Here is a 20,253-nt window from a genome sequence, read left to right as displayed (position 1 = left end):
TCCAGGGCCTTCTTAACTTGTTTCCTTGTCCGGTGCGGGCCTTTCCTTCCTGGGATCTTTCTTTGGTGTTGGATGCTTTCACTGTTCCTCCCTTTGAACCTCTGGATTCATGTGACTTACGTCATCTTTCTTTGAAGAATTTTTTTCTGGTGGCCATTACTTCAGCCCGTCGTTTGGGGGAGTTGGGGGCCTTGGCCTGCTCTTTTCCTTTTTGTAAGGTTTTTCCTGATCGGGTGGTGCTTATTCCGGTTCTTTCGTTTGTTCCCAAAGTGAATTCGTCTTTCCATGCTCGCCAGGAGGTTATCCTTCCTGCTTTTTGTCCCGATCCTTCCTCGGATGAAGAGGTTCGGTTGCATTCTTTGGATGTATGTCGGGCTTTGTTGGAGTATCTAAGGGTGGTTGCTCCTTTCCGGAAAGGGGTTTCTCTGTTTGTTCATTTCGGTCTGGCTTGGAAGGGGGAGAAGCTGTCCACTGCTTCCTTGAGTCGTTGGGTTCGCTCTCTGATTTTGATGGCTTATTCTTTGAAAGGGGTTGATCTGCCCCAGGGGATACAGGGCTGTTCTACCAGGGGTATGGCTGCTACTGTGGCGGAGCTGCAGGTCGCTTCTGTGGTGGAAATTTGCAGGGCCGCTACTTTGGCATCACCTTCTACCTTTGTTTGTCATTACAGACTGGCGGACTTGGGCAGTTTGGAGTCGGTATTGGGTCATCGTGTCTTGTCCTCTCTGATGTAATAGGGGGGTGATTGTACAGTGTCCTTTTTTGGTTGTGTAAGGAAATGCCTCCTTGGCATGGTTACCCCCTGACTTTTTGCCTTTGCTGATGCCAAGTTATGATTTGAAAGTGTGCTGAGGCCTGCTAACCAGGCCTCAGCACCAGTGTTCTTTCCCTAACCTGTAGCTTTGTTTCCACAATTGGCACACCCTGGCATCCAGGTAAGTCCCTTTTAACTGGTACCCCTGGTACCAAGGGCCCTGGTGCCAGAGAAGGTCTCTAAGGGCTGCAGTATGACTTATGCCACCCCAGAGAACCCTCATTCAGCACAGACACACTGCTTGCCAGCTTGTGTGTGCTGGTGGGGAGAAAATGACTAAGTTGACATGGCACTCCCCTCAGGGTGCCATGCCAACCTCACACTGCCTATAGGTATAGATAAGTCACCCCTCTAGCAGGCCGTACAGCCCTAAGGCAGGGTGCACTATACCATAGGTGAGGGCAAAGGTGTATAAGCCCTATGCCCCTACAGTGTCTAAGCAAAACCTTAGACATTGTAAGTGCAGGGTAGCCATAAGAGTATATGGTCTGGGAGTCTGTCAAACACGAACTCCACAGCACCATAATGGCTACACTGAAAACTGGGAAGTTTGGTATCAAACTTCTCAGCACAATAAATGCACACTGATGCCAGTGTACATTTTATTGTGAAACACACCCCAGAGGGCATCTTAGAGATGCCCCCTGAAACCATACCCGACTACCAGTGTGGGCTGACTAGTTTTAGCAGCCTGCCACACACCAGACATGTTGCTGGCCACATGGGGAGAGTGCCTTTGTCACTCTGTGGCTAGTAACAAAGCCTGTACTGGATGGAGGTGCTTCTCACCTCCCCCTGCAGGAACTGTAACACCTGGTGGTGAGCCTCAAAGGCTCACCCCCTTTGTTACAGCACCCCAGGGCACTCCAGCTAGTGGAGTTGCCCGTGCCCTCCGGCCACGGCCCCAATTTGGCGGCAAGGCCGGAGGAGATAATGAGAAAAGCAGGGAGGAGTCACTGGCCAGTCAGGACAGCCCCTAAGGTGTCCTGAGCTGAGGTGACTCTGACTTTTAGAAATCCTACATCTTGCAGATGGAGGATTCCCCCAATAGGATTAGGGATGTGCCCCCCTCCCAACAGGGAGGAGGCACAAAGAGGGTGTAACCACCCTCAGGGCTAGTAGCCATTGGCTACTAACCCCCCAGACCTAAACACACCCCTAAATCGAGTATTTAGGGGCTCTCAGAAGCTAGGTAACTAGATTCCGGCAACCAAAGACGAAGAAGGACTGCTGAGCTGAAAAACCTGCAGAGAAGACGGAGACACCAACTGCTTTGGCCCCAGCTCTACCGGCCTGTCTCCCCACTTCAAAAGAACTGCTACAGCGACGCGTTCCACAGTGTCCAGCGACTTCTGAAGCTTCAGAGGACTACCCTGCATCTAAAAGGACCAAGAACTCCAGAGGGCAGGGGCTCTGCTCCAAAGAAGAAACATCTTTGCAACAAAGAAGCAACTTTAAAAGAACACACGTTTCCCGCCGGAAACGTGAGACTTTGCACTCTGCACCCGACGCCCCCGGCTCGACTTGTGGAGAAACAACACTTCAGGGAGGACTCTCCGGTGACTGCGAGCCCGTGAGTAGCCAGAGTTGACCCCCCTGAGCCCCCACAGCGATGCCTGCAGAGGGAATCCAGAGGCTCCCCCTGACCGCGACTGCCTGTTCTAAGAACCCGACGCCTGGTAAGGACACTGCACCTGCAGCCCCTAGGACCTGAAGGATTTAACCTCCAGTGCAGGAGCGACCCCCAAGTGGCCCTCTCCCTTGTCCAGGTGGTGGCTACCCCGAGAAGCCCCCCCCTTGCCTGCCTGCATCGCTGAAGAGACCCCGAGGTCTCCCCTTGAACTACATTGCAAACCCGACGCCTGTTTGCACACTGCACCCGGCCGCCCCCGTGCCGCTGAGGGTGTACTTTTTGTGCTGACTTGTGTCCCCCCTGTGCCCTACAAAACCCCCTTGGTCTGCCCTCCGAAGACGCGGGTACTTACCTGCTGGCAGACTGGAACTGGTGCACCCCCTTCTCCATGGAAGCCTATGCGTTTTGGGCACCACTTTGACCTCTGCACCTGACCGGCCCTGAGCTGCTGGTGCAGTAACTTTGGGGTTGCCCTGAACCCCCAACGGTGGGCTACCTTGGACCCAACTTTGAACCCTGTAGGTAGTTTACTTACCTGCAAAACTAACAAATACTTACCTCCCCCAGGAACTGTTGAAAATTGCAGTGTGTCCAGTTTTAAAATAGCTTATTGCCATTTGTGTGAAAACTGTATATGCTATTTTGCTAATTTAACGTTCCTAAAGTTCTTAAGTGAAATACCTTTCATTTAAAGTATTGTTTGTAAATCTTGAACCTGTGGTTCTTAAAATAAACTAAGAAAATATATTTTTCTATATAAAAACCTATTGGCCTGGAATTGTTTGTGAGTGTGTGTTCCTCATTTATTGCCGGTGTGTGTACAACAAATGCTTAACACTACCCTCTGATAAGCCTACTGCTCGACCTCACTACCACAAAATAGAGCATTAGAATTATCTCTTTTTGCCACTATCTTACCTCTAAGGGGAACCCTTGGACTCTGTGCATGCTATTTCTTACTTTGAAATAGTACATACAGAGCCAACTTCCTACAGGCTGTGATTAAACTTGTTGCAACTCAGTGTCCGTCTCCTGTTTTTCTCCTGCTATGTCTCATTGGTGGAAAGGAAGGCGAGGGAGGGACGGGAGGTAATGCGTCCATTACTTACGATAATGGCATTACTCCTCGTCCTACTCCCTCGCCTTCCTTTCTGTTCCCTCCCGCCCTCTCGGTACAGACCGCCTGAGTTGCTGGTGGGGCTTGTTTCTGTACAGGAGGTGGTGGGGGTGGGGGGTTTTAAGGGGAAGGGAGGGGTCTAGGGGGAGGCAGGGAGCCTCATTGGTGGAAAGGAAGGCAAGGGAGTAGGACTAGGAGTAATTCCATTATCGTAAGTAATGGACGCAATATGCTATTTATTACCATTATTGAAGGGGGAAAGGAGCATCATGAATCAATAGAGGCTTTGCCTCTCATGGACCATAGCCCCATTGAACATCCAACAATAGTAACAAATAGCATATTACACTCTGAACATTTTCATGTATGTTAATTAATTAATTGACTCAACTAACATTTTAAAAGTTCTACAGTTTACAAAATGCTCAGTTTTATGATCCCTCAGGAAAGACAGAAACATTATAACTTTCCCGTGGTACACCTAAGGATATAGTTACCCATGTTTTGGGTCATAGATCCAGAAGGAGTAGCCTGTTCCTATTCATGCTGATATTTTTTTAATGTGACCTATCCTTCATTTCTGCTGTTTACAGAAACATATTAACTTATTGTTCAAAACAAACTCTTGGAATTAATGCACATATGCCATAATCAGTGGCATTAATAAACTTTCCTAATTTGCGTTGCTACAGTCCTTCCTATAATAGGTGCACTAAAATGTAATTCAGTCTATTTTTGAGTCATAAATTTTGTGCACAATTTGCCCCCATTAAAGTTTCTGCTAAAAACACGCAAACATTTGTAGTCGAATTTCCCCCCGTAATTTGTTTTGTCAGAAACATCTTTCTCTTAAATTAGTTTAAGAGCATAATTGTTCATGTACATGTAGGTTTTGAATCTATTTTCTCTTACAAAACTTAGGACCAGCTGTACTATTTACTGAACGCAAAATACTGGTCACAAGTTTTGACGGTTATTTTTGGTTACTATCAATCTTCAGAACTGACCTATGTGTAAACAGGTTGGTGCAGAAAATTCAGATATGGAGTGGATTGTAATTCAACCTACTTGATTAATATTAATGAGGAATGTCTCACATTGTGGCTTACTTCAATTGGAGGCCATCACAGTGTTGGTGGCCTGCTGGGAAATGCAGAACACCATGTATGTGACTGTCTTTCAATAATGTAAACCTTTTGTTTTTAAAGTAGTCCTTTTTTCTTGAGAGAAACTGGACTACATTTAAAAACACAAGTTTACTTTAAAAAAAAGTTTATTTGAATTTGGTGGCTACTCTCTAACAAACTCTTTTTAAACATTCACAAAGGATTCCCTTTCACTTTTGTGAATGGATTGCCACCCCTACTTGGGAGTCAGTAACCTTTATGGGCACTGTTTTGGTCCCAAACCTTTGCTTCACACTGTTAAAAAATGCCTCTTTTTGCCTGGTCACTCCCATTTTTGACTGGATTTTATTGCTACTGTTTAGATTCTGTATACTGGGGCACTGTGGTCCAGTGTATGTGTTCTGACCCCTTGAATGTGTTATATTTAACTTTTCTATAAGAGCATAGTATATAGTGCAGAAATGCACCCACGGTATGAGATATGAAATGTCATCTATGGACCACAACACTTAGGCCCATATTTATACTTTTATAACACCGAAAATGCAGTTTTGAGTCAAAAAGTATAGCACCGGCTTGCATCATTCCAGAGTACTAGCCTGGCACCAAATTTATGGAACCCTGCAAGCCAGTGCTCAGGTTGGGCTAGCGTCAGAAAAAGGACGTTAGCTGAGTGAAAGTGGCGGTACGGGGAAAGGCGGTTTTGCCTCAAAAAATTATGCTAGGCTGGTTAGAGGCAAAACAATTTTCGTTAACCAGCCTAGCGTCACTTCCTGGCGTCTTGGGGGGGGCACCTGTGGGCACTTTACATGGTGTTTGACCATGGAAATGGCTCCACAGGTCCCCTAATGCCTGGTCTGACCCAGGTGTTAAATAATGAGCTAAGCAGGCTCAGTGCCATCATTTAAGCTAGGGGCTTATAATCATATTTTGGACAGGAATGACTACCTTGCATTTCATTGATGCACGGTGGTTTCACGCATCCAAAAATGATGTGAACTCCAATATTTTGGCGCAAGATGGGTCTAGTGTCAAAATATGGAGTTAAGTTTGCATTTAATTTGTTTAAAAAAAATTAGGCAAATTCAGCGCAAACAGAGTATAAATATGCCCCTTATTATGCCATCCAGTAGAGTGACAAAGTACTACATGGCTTCAATCCTATCATTGTATCCTGACTTATGCAGTGTAAAACCTGCAGTATGACCTGTTAACAAATCTTTAACAGGTAAAAACCTCCCTTTTATATTTTAGCAAGTCACAAAGGAGTACTCTTTGCAGTCCACAAAATGGTGTGCATAGTTTTTAGATGTATAATCTGTAGGAACTGAATGTTACCACGTACCTGTACCGGCACAACCCTATTTTTGATGTAGCAGGCGTAGCTGGGTAATGTAGAAAATCAGATTACAGAGTAAAATACAAATACTGTTTCTTAGGAATTGGACCAGCTAGACAAATATTTAAACCACTATTTTTAAAAGTTATCAAAATCCAATTCAGTTGTGAAGTTTGATATCTAATAAATATTCAGAAGAATAACTTTTAGACAACTACCCTTTAACTGCCTGAACTGTCAGACTGCTAATTGTTATTAGCCTTAGTTAACTCCCAGCCTGTGCTTAGCCCATGAAGAAGTGTGAAATTCCTCCAAAAAGCACACAATAGTCTGACCTGAATGGGCAGAGATGACTCCTCCAAACTCATTAGGATGTCCAGGGTAGTGACGGGGCATTCTGTTGAAGCTACAGTGTCAAATCCTGCCTGACATGCCTGTTGAGCAACATGTAACACTTAGGTGCACTTGAAAGAGAGAGACAGGATGCCAGGACATTTTGTGTGTGTGCCATGTCTGGTTGCTGAAGGACCCTGCATTTGTCCTATCATTTGCCTGTCTCTGGGTTTGTTGATGGTACAGATCCTGCTTCAAATTGGATTTTGGTGTTATTTGTGGGTGGACACTGATGATTACCATAGTTTATTCACCTAGACACCTCCAGCCTTCAGAGCTCAAGTTTAGTGTGGGCAAAGATCTTTGACATTTTGAATTTGCCCTGGCTCATTGCCGTTGGAACTGTAAAGGAAACAGGAACTACTGAAAAGGTTGGTATTCCATGGCCTGGGAACAATTACTCAATTGTTCAAGGAGGAACTAGGAGGCTCCTCGGGTGTTCCCCAGGCTGGTGAAACCTATCATGCTAGGTTTTCCCCTAGTCTTCCTCAGATCACTGCTGGACTTGCAAAGAGATATGAGGCAGACTGAACCTGCTGCACTTGGCATCTCTGACATTTGAGAAGGAACTAAGGAGGTTGGACCATCTTCCACCTGCAATACTAGGACAGAAAGATTCTGTGAAGAATACAAGCTGACAGTGGCAACTCGTATTGGACTGGACATTGCTGTCTCCCTCTGCCTGACATCCTGAGAGTGCCTATGTGCTCCTGCCGAGGTACTGGGGGCCTTGGAAGTGTACCTCTTTGGTTGTTTGGACACCAGCACAACTTTGGGATATTTTTCAAAGTGTGCACTAGAGTTCTAGATCTTCAAGGGGACTGACTGTGAAAAATATTCAAGTGGATCGCCACGGCATCGGGTTGAATGCCAGTTTTTTTCTTATATGGAAATGTTAAGGTTCCTTTTCAGATTGGAACCTAAGAACTTTTCAAACTTACCACTTCTAGGCCATAGTGGGCTCAATCTACTTGGTGTGTCCAACCTGTGGTCCATTACGGCCGGCCTTCAATCATGTCTCATTCCAGTTTGCCATGACCATTAACTACCGTTGGCACTCTCTGCTTTGAAGCTGTTTAAATATTTTTTTTAAATCATATCTTTGCTTCCCCTTATTGGATTTTTGTCATTTTGGAGTTATTTTGCTCATTAGTGTTTTTTTCTCTTTCTCTATTTATGTTGGGGGGTTAGTTTGTGGTGTTTTTCAGCCTTTTAACTGTTTTGATGCATTACACATTTTCTCCAAGTTAACCCTGTCAATTTTGTGTCACAACTACAAGGGTTGAGTTGACCTCAGGAGTCAAATACTGAAACCTTCCACTGGACCTAATAAGATAGTGACTTTATAACTAGTGGTTGACACCCAGTCACTTCAACTAGTTAACCACTTATTTACACATATGTATAGAAATCACTGTTCGGAATGGACGCCTACAACATGCTCCTTCAAAATACCGATTCCTTGCCCATTGATAAATCCATTTTAAGACCGGGGGAAAAAAGTTACTGACTCCTAAAACGCGTTCAGTGCACCGAAGAAAACATTTTTGTGGTCACAAACCCCAAATTGAAGCTTTTGCGAACACAAGCAAGTACTGTACTTTTAAAAGTTTGTCAAAGTACACAAAGTTTACAAACTTTTAAAATCAAAACTTTTCCAGGTAGGAGAATGCGACTTTTATCTACTACAGGCATTTTTATAACCATCACGTTAGTTTCTGAAAAATGTGCACACGTAGACAGCCCTTAAAATGTGTGGCAGAGATTAATACACATACTAACAGTATTATATTTAATGCAGCGTGTAATTATTTCTAAGAAAACAAAGAATCATGCACACCTAGCTTTATAAGTCATCATTTTCACATTTGAGAAAGCTTGAATTGGATTTTTAAAACGTGCAGTTATTGTGCATATCTCTACTTTTATAGACAAATTTAAAATGGAACGCATACTTCTGATAATACTTGCCTTGTCCTCGACATCTTTGTAGCTGCCGTTAAGTTCGCAAGCCTGGAAATATGGTGGCGAATGGTTTGTCCAACCACTTTCTGTGCAATTTCTCTTGATCAGAACTGGCAAAGAAATCAGAGTGGAAAGCAGTTATCTTAAACCATGATTATTATTCAAAAGACTTAATAGATAGACAATGCACTCCAGTTTAATATTCAGAATAGTATTGAGGAAAATGCCTCCTCGATAGTTGACTGTCAGCACCGGAGTATTGCCTTCTGGTCATAGACGTAAATGCAAATTTCTGAGATGGGCAGTCACCTGTCCGTGAGCAACGCCGCTGAGGAACTATGAGTTTACTAGAATATTCTGCAGAAATTAAACCCCTGAAGAAGGGCAATGCCCCGAAATACATCGGGATATCTGAATAATCAGTGCTTATGTGAGGAATGATACTTGGATGAGATAACATCACGTTTTTAATAATGGAAGACTACACATGCCTATAAAGAAGTATATTGTGATTAAGATCAACATTAAAAAAATCTTTGGAAAACCTATTGATGACGAAAACTCATCATTCTTTAGAAGTGGACTGAAGGCTTAATCCTGTTTTGGGACATACAGTAGTGTATTTAAGGAAGTTTGCTCCCCGGCAGGAGACAGCGTCTCAGACACATTATTCAAAAGACCACATTTCATTAGAGGAAAGCTATTAAAAAGATTATCAAAATCAAAAGGTTACTGTGGGAACAGTGACCAGCTTCGGTAGATATTTCTAAGTTGTGATTCTTAGGACTCCTATCTTTTAACATTTCAATGGGTCTGGGGCTTTCTGACAGGTTTCCGTCTGCATTAAAATGATATGCCCGTGCCCTGCAATGCAGCTCCTAGTGTACTAGTCAGACAATGAATGATGTATGGTTTTCAATACCCATCCTCCTCTAAGATGCCTGTAGATGTCCACATTGCTTGATGAGTTACATATATGATTATGGTGTAGTTGTGAAATATAATTTTTATCTTTATAAACCAGAAATGTTTATGTGATATGGTGAACCAAGAACCGAAAGCTGGGAGCAGTGTATTTTTTATACTTCAAATAATGAATTCATATTTGGGTTTAAATGTGTTTAAATGTCGCTATGTAAGGGTCACTACTTTCAAATCTCATTCTCAACCATAATACCCTGAGACTTGCCTCATCAGTTCAGTGTTCTCTCTAAGCTTTAGCACTTGCTTTGTAGTCCAGGAGTTCCATGACTGTCAAACTTCAAAAACTTTTCAAACGAGAGCAACCTCTCTCTGCAAGGCAGAAGTCTGCATGGATTAGATTTCATATGAACTGTCCAACAGACATCAAAGTGAGACCATCCAAGTCAAAATAGCTACAGCATTAGCCTGGTAGTTTTCCTGAGTTACAGCACAGGGCCTGTTCTATTGGTCACTGCAGAGCAAACATGCATCCTACCCAGCACTTTCATCTGAGGCCTCTGAAAGTTTTGATCATTTCATTTTTTATATTTATTTTGGTTGTAATAGGACATGATCCATTTACATTACTTGTTTTAAGATGATATTACTGACAAGAAACAGATCGTGTGTGTAGCCTAGATAAATGTAATGGTTTATATTTGCACTTATATTTTGTGAGCTATTAAAATAAAAAAATAAAAATGTTATTATATTTATATGTGATGCATGATGAATAATTTAGTATGTGCACAATGATCGCTTAAAACGTGCAATCAGTGATAAGATTGTTTAGGGTTAGGGCTGTTGTAAGACATTACTCTAATAACAGATAGTTATTTCAGTTGTGTCAAACAATGAATTACATTATATGAATGTCAATTAATAAGGGGTGACCATTGTAATTTAGTTTGTGTGTGTATGTATATAAAAACGGCAGACCTTTACCAGTATTATTCATGGTATCAACAGAATGTTAACTTTAATTTGTATATGTATTGCTTTTAATTATACAAATATATTACATATTCTCTTATGCATATTTTTGTAGCCCTGAAGATGTCCGGATTGGATTAAGCGTGTTGGCTTTGGCTTCAACTGGAATTTGAAATTCTAAAGAGAAGATTGAAAAATAAAGACTGGATTGTGCTATATATTGTGGGCTATTTCATATATTTTCCACGTAAGGATAAATGTTGGACAGTACTTATTATGTGATTTTTCGCAGATTCAGATCATTACTACAGATATTGGAAATTCCTTGATTGATCTGAGTAATATTGTATTGGCATTGTTAATTTAGTTATTTTGGAGCTATTGATTTGATCGTGACCAAGGCCTCGCCATAGCCTTGCAACTCCATTGCACATTTTTGACCTTCATTATTAATTCGAAAAGTGTTAGTAAATAGTTCAAGGGTTTTGGGTGACTCATTTTTTATCACACCATGACTGCTGGCTACAGGGGTAGGAGTACCTATGTCAATAAACATTTTACGGAACACATTATTTATTTTTTAAATATTTTTTCCATTCTATGTTATTAAGTTTTGCCTGTTTTCCTTTGTTATTTAATTCTGTAGGAATTGGCTTTTTTTTTATTGATCGGCTTACTTACTGGTAATCTTCATTCCTTCCTCATCCCATTCCTAACGTTATGGAGTGGATGTGCCCATTCACTTGTTACGTCACCTTTAGAAAGCTGCTTCTTCCCTTTCCATGGAAGGGAAGAAGGACAAGGAGCTAATAGCCCATCCCATCCCATCCCGAAGAACTTCCTGTGTATCACCAAGCACCACATCACTGGCTTATGAAAGATCAGGGACGGAGCAAGGGATTTACGGAATTCGACAAGGAAGGAAGAATCAGAGTAATGAAGATTTCTGGTAAGTAATCTGAGCATTGTCTCCTCACCATCCTTTCTTGTCCAGTTCCTAACATGCCCAAGCAAGACCACTTTCAGCAGCCCTCAAAGGAACCAAAAGGAACACAATTTAGTGCAACACCAACGTTAGTGAATTAACAGAGCAAAAGCCAAGGGCCAAACATAAACTACCCTCACCCAGCTACCTAAAACCTGTAATGGGAAATGAAAGTGGAGGAAGAGGACCATGTGGCAGCCTTGCACAAGTCCCTTAGTGGAACACCAGACCATTCTGACCACGAGGCAACCATACCCCATGCAGAAGGGGCCATAACTCTACCAGTAACCTCCTTGCTCAGGGCATGGTAAGCGGGGTAAAAAAATAAGTGATCTAATCCAACAAAACAAAGTAGAGGGAGACGGCTTCTCGCTCTTCCGGACAGGACAAAAGTTGACAAACTTCAGAGTCAGTCAGAGGCAGTTCAGAGGTGGTCAGAGTGGAGAAACTCAGAATACCTAGCCAGATATTCGTCAAAGCACGGACAACATCCAAAAGAGGCAAAGAAGGAATACCATGGTCTCCTGAGGTCAAGCAGGCAGAAAAGTCTCCTGCTCACAGAGAAAGGAAGAACACACCTTCAGGAGGAACTGAGGATCCAAAGAAAGGACAACCTGGTTGTTAGAAATGGGGTCTTTTGTTGACAGTCAGGTTACCCCCTGTTCAAGCAAGGGTTACCCCTCACTCTAGTCAGGGTAAAAGAGAATCACCATCAAGTACAAATACAAGACTAAATCCCAACCGCTGATCACCAATGTTAGAAATGTGGTCTTTGGTTGACAGTCAGGTTACCCCCTGTTCAAGCAAGGACCCTCACTTTAGTCAGTGTAAAAGAGAATCACCCTCAGCTAACCCCTGCTCACCCCCTTGGTAGCTTGGCAGAGCAGTAGGCTTAACTTCAGAGTGCTAGGTGTAAAGTATTTGTACCAACACACACAGTAACTTACTGAAAACACTACAAAATCACACCACACAGGTTTAGAAAAATAGGACGTATTTATATAAACAAGACCAAAACAACAAAAATCCACAATACACAAGTCAAGTTATGAATTTTTAAAGCTTAAATAAAAAATAGCGCTTAGAAACACAAAGGCCCGTATTTATACTTTTTTTAGCGCCGCATTTGCGCCGCTTTTTGACGCAAAACGGCGCAAACCTACAAAATACAATGGTATTTTGTAAGTTTGCGCCGTTTTTGCGTCAGAAAACGACGCAAATGCGGCGCTAAAAAAAGTATAAATACAGGCCAAAATGCTTCGATGAGGTGTTACCACCGCGTCGTGACTGAGTCGTTCCCAACAATCCGATACCAACGGCACCAGCCACGGAGTCACACAGACCCCCAGGTACAGTACCTTGGTGAAGAATAAAAACAAGACGATGCATGAAGTTGGGGATCGCAGCGTCTCTGTGAAACGTTGAATCCGCACACTTCGAACAGCGTCGGTCACAATGTGGTGGGGCGACTTCCACGGAGTTGCGGACTTCGGCAGGGCTGCACCGGTGTCGGGCCTGCGAAGGTCATAGCATTCCAGCGAAGATGACAGAGTCGGTTGAAGGCAGCGTCACCGGATTCAGCAGTGGCGTTGGTCCGGAGTCGTATGAAGTCGATTTCCTTGAATTTTCCCCAGCTTTTCCTTTCAAGGGCCCAGGGACTAGATTGGGCACCACTTGTCAGAGCAGGAGTCTCTCCAGAGACTCCAGGTGCTGGCCGAGAGAAGTCTTTGCTGTCCCTGAGACTTCAAACAACAGGAGTCAAGCTCTAAATCAAGCCCTTGGAGATTTCTTCTCAAGATGGAAGGCACACAAAGTCCAGTCTTTGCCCTCTTACTCTGGCAGGAGTAGCAACTGCAAGATAGCTCCACAAAGCACAGTCACAGACAGGGCAACTCTTCTTCCTCAGCTCTTCAGCTCTTCTCCAGGCAGAGGTTCCTCTTGTTTCCAGAAGTGTTCTAAAGTCTGTGGTTTTGGATGCCCTTCTTATACCCAATTTCTCCTTTGAAGTAGGCCTACTTCAAAGTAATGTCTCTTTTGAATGTGAAATCCTGCCTTGCCCCAGACACTCACCAGGGGGTCAGAGACTGCACTGTGTGAGGAAAGGCACAGCCCTTTCAGGTGTAAGTGACCACTCCTCCTCTCCCTCCTAGCACAGATGACCCATCAAGAAATGCAGACTACACCTCAGCTCCCTTTGTGTCACTGTCTAGTGTGAGGCGCAACCAGCCCAACTGTAAAACTGACCCAGACAGGGAATCCACAAACAGACAGAGTCACAGAAATGATATAAGTAAGAAAATGCTCACTTTCTAAAAGTGGCATTTTAAACACACAATCTTAAAATCAACGTTACTAAAATATGCATTTTAAAATTGTGAGCTCAGAGACCCCAAATTCCACATGTCCATCTGCCCCCAAAGGGAATCTACACTTGAATCAGATTTAAAGGTAGCCCCCATGTTATCCTATGAGAGGGACAGGCCTTGCAACAGCGAAAAACAAATTTAGCAATATTTCACTGTCAGGACATATAAACCACATATGTCCTACCTTAACAATACACTACACCCTGCCCTTGGGGCTACCTAGGGCCTACCTTAGGGGTGTCTGACATGTAAGAAAAGGGAAGGTATAGGCCTGGCAAGTGGGTCACTTGCCAAGCCGAATTTACAGTTACAACTGCACACACAGAACTGCAGTGGCAGGTCTGAGACGTGATTACAGAGCTACTTATGTGGTTGGCACAACCAGTGCTGCTGCAGGCCCACTAGTAGCATTTGAATTACAGGCCCTGGGCACCTCTAGTGCACTTTACTAGGGACTTATTAGTAAATCAAATATGCCAATCATGGATAAACCAATCAAAGATACAATTTACAGTTAGAGCATATGCACTTTAGCACTGGTTAGCAGTGGTAAAGTGCTCAGAGTTGAAAAGCCAACAGCAACAGGTCAGAGAAAATAGGAGGCAGGAGGCAAAAGATTGGGGCTGACCCTGCATAAGCAAAAAAGTTCAACACAACCTCCTACCAGCCTAAAGCCAGTGGAGAGCGATCAATACCTTGATGTACTTCCCTGATTGGGGCGATAGTACAGGGACCCAGGCCCACAACATCAGGGGCATGTTCCAGTTCTACGTCTTCCTGACTCCAGTTGAATCCCTCTGTCTATTCTCTCAGGGCCCACTAAGCTAACCCATGTGGAACCCTTCTCCACACCTGCAGACACCATCTGTGCAGCACCTAACTTTACTTTGCTCACAGATGTATCCCAATAGGCAGATAGTACCACCAGGGCCACCACTGTGGTGTTGCCCACTCCACCCCTGGGGTGTGACTCTCGTCCCTCACCCTGAGGCAGCTCTGTCCACCAGGACAGCAAGCACAGTGACCCCTGACAACTGTCAGGGATGAGAGCCTAACCTCAGTCTTCTCCAACCACTGTGACTGTGGAAAGTGGGGGGCGGTAGACCGAGGTGCCTGGCACCTTTTGACCACTCTCTCTTCCACCAGATCAGGGAGGACAACCTGACCCTGGTCCTACCCTCTGGGACTCTGTACCCTCCCTCCAGGAGCAGCACCCCCAGAGTCAAAAATTGTCAGGGTGCTTGTTGAAGCAGTCCTGCACAATTCTCCCACCAGTGCAGGGATGTTAAGCTGCAACTGCTCCTCCAACCTGGGGTCTGTACCTTCAGGTTGGACCAGGGCCTGGGTTGAGGCTTCCCTCCCCCTGCCCTCCCTTCTGGGGTCCTGCACTCCCCAGCTAGGAGTAATCCCCCCAGAATACAACATGGTAGGGGCACTGTTAGCAGTAGCCCCTTCCTCCAGGTCAGAGGGGACACCCTGAACCTGGCCTTCCAATCCAGGGTCTGTACCCTTAGTTTGAATTGGGGTCAGGGGTGAGTCTCTCTCTCCCCTGCCCCTACTCCCAGGGTTCTGCACCCCCCCTCAGGGAGAGCACCCCTTGAAATCACACCGGGGGTGATTGGGCAAACCGCACCCCCCCTTCAGGTCAGGGTTTACCCCTTGCACCTGATCCTGCAGTCCAGAGTCTGTACCCGCAGACTGGACCACCGCCTGGAAACCCAGGACTTCCTGGGGGGCATACATACCCCGCACCAGGTCAGAGTTTACCCTCTGAACATGATCATCCAACCCAGAGTCACCACACTACTTTTGAACCACTGCCTGGCGCACCAGGACTTCCTTGGGAGCGCACCTACCCCCATCAGGCCAGAGTTTACCCCCTGAACCTGATCATTGAACTCAGAGTCATCACCCTGCAGTTGACCCCATTGCCTGGCACACCAGGACTTTTTTGGGGGGCACACTTACCCCCCTCAAGGGACACACTGTCCCCAAGGGCCACACAAGAGTCCGGCTGGCACAGGTCCCCTGACCTCTGCCCATCTGACAGTGTCTGGATTCCCCCAGGCCCATAAATGGTCTCACCAAGGTCATTCCTGGGGGGCTCTGCTCTCAGAGCTGACCCCAGACCCTCCAGGCTCTCCACTAGGGTCCACAACCACCTCTCAACCCTCTGTCTGGACCTCTGCAACCCCTCACTAGGAGTGGTACTGCCAGACCCCAGAACTGGTGGGAAGCTGGCCACAGCCGCCCCTCCAAGTTCTCCTGACACTGTGGGCTCTCCATCAACAGATGGCCCTGCAGTACGGGCTAGACTCCCCTCCTGGTGTTCCCTCATGGAACCCTGCAGGACCTGGGACCGGATCTCAGGAACCTTGGGCCTCAACCCATCCCCATTCCCTCTCCTCTGAGACTGGACATGTGGTCCCTCACCCATCCCACTACACTGGGACCCACCTGAGACACTACAATCCTTCCCTACCTCCCCTGGTTGGGAAATACCTACACCACTCCTCTCAGGAGCACCCCCAAATGCCTCTTCAGACTCTCTGGTACTCACCCAGAAGTCTGCCTCCATTGTAAGCTCCCTGGGGTCAGAGAACTCACACTCCACCTGGTGTTGGTGTAGCTCTGGAAAATAAGGACTAGACATAGGCTTTACAGCAATTACATCACACAGCCCCTCACATGAATTAACCAAACTATTCTTCACCCAACCATCCAGTGACTCAGCCTTGAAAAAGCACCCCACATCACCCTCCAGAGACTGGTGAGATAGTACCTGACTGTCCCTGACACTCAACCCACACTCTTCTGAGATGTCTTCACACTCCGTAACCGGGACTTCTACCTGGGGGGGAACCCCTCTCCCTGTCACTCTCACCTCGAGTCAGTAGAGTGTCCCTCCCACCAGTAGGAATATGACTCTCCATGCCAGTTCCCCAATCCACTTCAGGGACCCTGTGCATCACTGGAGCTACCTCATATCCCTGAACCTCCTGGTGTGTGTTAGCTCCCTCCTTCAAGTAGGGCACCGCATCTCTGGGCATGTGCACTTCTTCAGCAGTACTGGATACAAGATGTTTGCTGCCACCATCTGAACTGGACTCAGCCCTCATGGCCTCCAGCTTCAGCTCTTCACAGCTCAGCTCTTGAGTTGCAATCCTTTCTTTTTCCAGGGCTAAGGCTCTCTTCTCCTCAGCCTTTTCAAGCTCTGCGTCTAGCTCTTCCAGACTCTGGATTCAAGCTAGGAGCAAATCATCTCTTTCTGTTCCCTCCTCAGGGCTACTGCCCTCCTCCTCAGAGTAGTCCTCCTCCTCAGAGTAGTTCTCCTCCTCAGACTCATTTGGTGGTCTTGCCTGACAATGTGTCAACTCATACTGAAACAGGGCTGACTCAAGATCCTCCCTTCTGGATTTCTTGATCACAGCCAGTCCCCTTTCCATGCAGAATGCTTGAAGCTGCCACTTCTCATAGATAAATAGGTGCCAGAAATTGACTTCCAGTCTGCAAAGGCCTCACAACCAAAAACCAGAGTCCAAAAATATTATTAATATTTCCAGGAGGACATCAGAGAACAAAAAGCAAAATCACAAGACAAATCATATGTGGTCACATAGTGGTCTGAACTCAAGACAGTAGTGTACACTTAATCACTGTATGTCAAGTACATATACATGTCTAAATCCCAACCGCTGATCACCAATGTTAGAAATGGGATCTTTTGTTGACAGTCAGGTTACCCCCTGTCCAAGCAAGGACCCTCACTCTAGTCAGGGTAAAAGAGAATCACCCTCAGCTAACCCCTGCCTACCCCCTTTGTAGTTTGGCAGAGCAGTAGGCTTAACTTCAGAGTACTAGGTGTGAAGTATTTGTACCAACACACACAGTAACTTAATGAAAACACTACAATATGACACCACACAGGTTTAGAAAAAAAAGAAATATTTATCTAAACAAAACAAGACCCAAACGACAAAAATCCACAATACACAAGTCAAGTTATGATTTTTTAAAGATTAAATTAAAAAATAGCGCTTAGAAACACAAAATGCTTCAATGAGGTGTTAACACTGCGTCGTGACTGAGTCGTTCCCAATAATCCGACACCAACGGCGCCGGCCACAGAGTCACGCAGACCCCCAGGTACAGTACCTTGGTGAAGAATGAAAACAAGCCGATGCGTGAAGTTGGGGATTGTGGCGTTTGTACGAAACATTGAATCCGCGCACTTTGAGTGCCATTGGTCACGAATTGGTGTGGCGACTTCCAGGGAGTTGCGGACTTCGGCAGGGCTGCTGTGGTGTCGGGCTAGTGAAGGTCGTCGCGTTCCAGCGAAGATCACAGAGTTGGTTGAAGGCGGCCTCACCAGATTCAGCAGCAGCGTCAGTAAGGAGTCGTTAGAAGTCCATTTCCTTAAATTTTCATCAGCTTTTCCTTTCAAGGGCCCGGGGACTGGATAGGGCACCACTTGTCAGAGCAGGAGTCTCTCCAGAGACACCAGGTGCTGACAGAGAGAAGTCTTTGATGTCCCTGAGACTTCAAACAACAGGAGGAAAGCTCTAAATCAAGCCCTTGGAGATTTCTTCTCAAGATGGAAGGCACACAAAGCCCAGTCTTTGCCCTCTTACTCTGGCAGAAGCAGCAACTGCAGGATAGCTTCACATAGCACAGTCACAGGCAGGGCAGCTCTTCTTCCTCAGCTCTTCAGCTCTTCTCCAGGCAGAGGTTCCTCTTCATTACAGAAGTTTTCTAAAGTTTGTGGGTTTGGGTGCCCTTCTTATACCCAATTTCACCTTTGAAGTAGGCCTACTTCAAAGTAATGTCTCTTTTGAATGTGAAATCCTGCCTTGTCCAGGACGGGCCCTAGGCACTCACCAGGGGGTCAGAGACTGCATTGTGTGAGGAAAGACACAGTCCTTTCAGGTGGAAGTGACCACTCTTCCCCTCCCTCCTAGCACAGATGGCTCATCAGCAAATGCAGACTACACCCCAGCTCTCTTTGTGTCACTGTCTAGTGTGAGGTGCAACCAGCCCAACTGTCAAACTGACGCAGACAGGGAATCCACAAACAGACAGAGTCACAGAAATGGTATATGAAAGAAAATGCTCACTTTCTAAAAGTAGCATTTTCAAACACACAATCTTAAAATCAACTTTACTAAAATATGCATTTTTGAATTGTGAGCTCAGCGACCCCAAACTCCACATGTCCATCGCTCCCAAAGGGAATCTACACTTTAATCAGATTTAAAGGTAGCCCCCATGTTAACCTGTGAGAGTGGCAGGCCTTGCAACAGTGAAAAACTAATTTAGCAATATTTCACTGTCAGGACATATAAAACACATTACTATATGTCCTACCTTACCCATACACTGCACTCTGCCCTTGGGGCTACCTAGGGCCTACCTTAGGGGTGTCTGACATGTAAGAAAAGGGAAGGGATAGGCCTGGCAAGTGGGTACACTTGCCAAGTCGAATTTACAGTTAAAACTGCACACACAGACACTGCAGTAGTAGGTCTGAGACATGATTACAGAGCTACTTATGTGGGTGGCACAGCCAGTGCTGCAGGCCCACTAGCAGGATTTGATTTACAGGCCCTGGGCACCTCTAGTGCACTTTACTAGGGACTTACTAGTAAATCAAATATGCCAATCATGGATAAACCAATCAACAATACAATTTACAGATAGAGCATATGCACTTTAGCACTATTTAGCAGTGGTAAAGTGCTCAGAGTTCAAAACCCAACAGCAACAGGTCAGAAAAAATAGGATGCAGGAGGCAAAAATATTGGGGATGATCCTGCATAAGCAAAAAAGTCCAACACTGATCATCAAAAATACGGAGGCAAGGATGACAGCAAGCCAGATTATTAAGCTTCCCCACACTCATGGCAGTGGCAATGGCCATCAAAAAAAGCATTCCAAGGTCAGGAATTTAAGAGAGACTGACTTGAGGGGCTCATACAGAGGAGACTCCAAATGGGACTCTAAATGAGAAGCACAAGAGGAAGGTCCCGGGGGAAAGGGGCCCTGAATTAGAGGATAAAGAAGGCAGAACCCCCAAGCAACTGAGCAGCCAGATACACAGCAGTGGATAAAGCACCCCAGGGAGTCCCAAAAGTCCCAACAGTGAACTACTGAGACCTCACCCAGCACCAATTATCAAGGGAGCTGCAATGACGTTCCTATGCCTAGTCAGTGGAGATCCGTTTAAAAGACTGGAGGGATGTGACACCCATAGAGGCCCGGCCTCTCAACCACCAAACTGAGAGATGCAACCAGGCCTGAGACCGCAGAGGAAGCAGAGGGACAGACAGAGGGGGTGGTTCCAGAGGAAGAAACCAAACCTGCTCCACAGCCAGGAGATAGAGAAGAAGGAACCAAGGTCCTCGAGGCTAGAAAGGAAGGATCATCACCGCCTCCAACTCTACAGTTCAGCCACCCCCTGCAGCTGATGAGTCAAGAACCACTGGATCAGGTAAATTGGAGGAAAAGCATAAAGAAGACCTAGAGGCTAACAACCAGACAGGGCATCAGTCCCCAGAGCGCCCAGAGTGAGGAACCAGGAGACGAAGAGGGGAATCTAGGCACTCAGATGAGTAGCAAAGA

The 20,253-nt window shown here is 45.5% G+C and overlaps 1 protein-coding gene across 1 annotated transcript in view; it reads right to left on the bottom strand.

Annotated features, from left to right (window-relative positions):
- Positions 1 to 20,253, bottom strand: part of LOC138301916 (vasoactive intestinal polypeptide receptor 1-like) — a 1,190,266-nt gene that overhangs the window by 414,216 nt on the left and 755,797 nt on the right. Inside the window, exon 4 of the mRNA XM_069242381.1 lies at positions 8,395 to 8,498. Within this exon, the coding sequence (XP_069098482.1) occupies positions 8,395 to 8,498 (104 nt within the window). The remainder of the gene's footprint in view (positions 1 to 8,394; positions 8,499 to 20,253) is intronic.

Source organism: Pleurodeles waltl, chromosome 6 (genome assembly GCF_031143425.1).
Source record: "Pleurodeles waltl isolate 20211129_DDA chromosome 6, aPleWal1.hap1.20221129, whole genome shotgun sequence".
NCBI classification, from domain to species: domain Eukaryota; kingdom Metazoa; phylum Chordata; class Amphibia; order Caudata; family Salamandridae; genus Pleurodeles; species Pleurodeles waltl.
The sequence above is the reverse complement of the archived record's forward strand: the minus strand, read 5'-3'. Positions and strand labels throughout refer to the sequence as shown.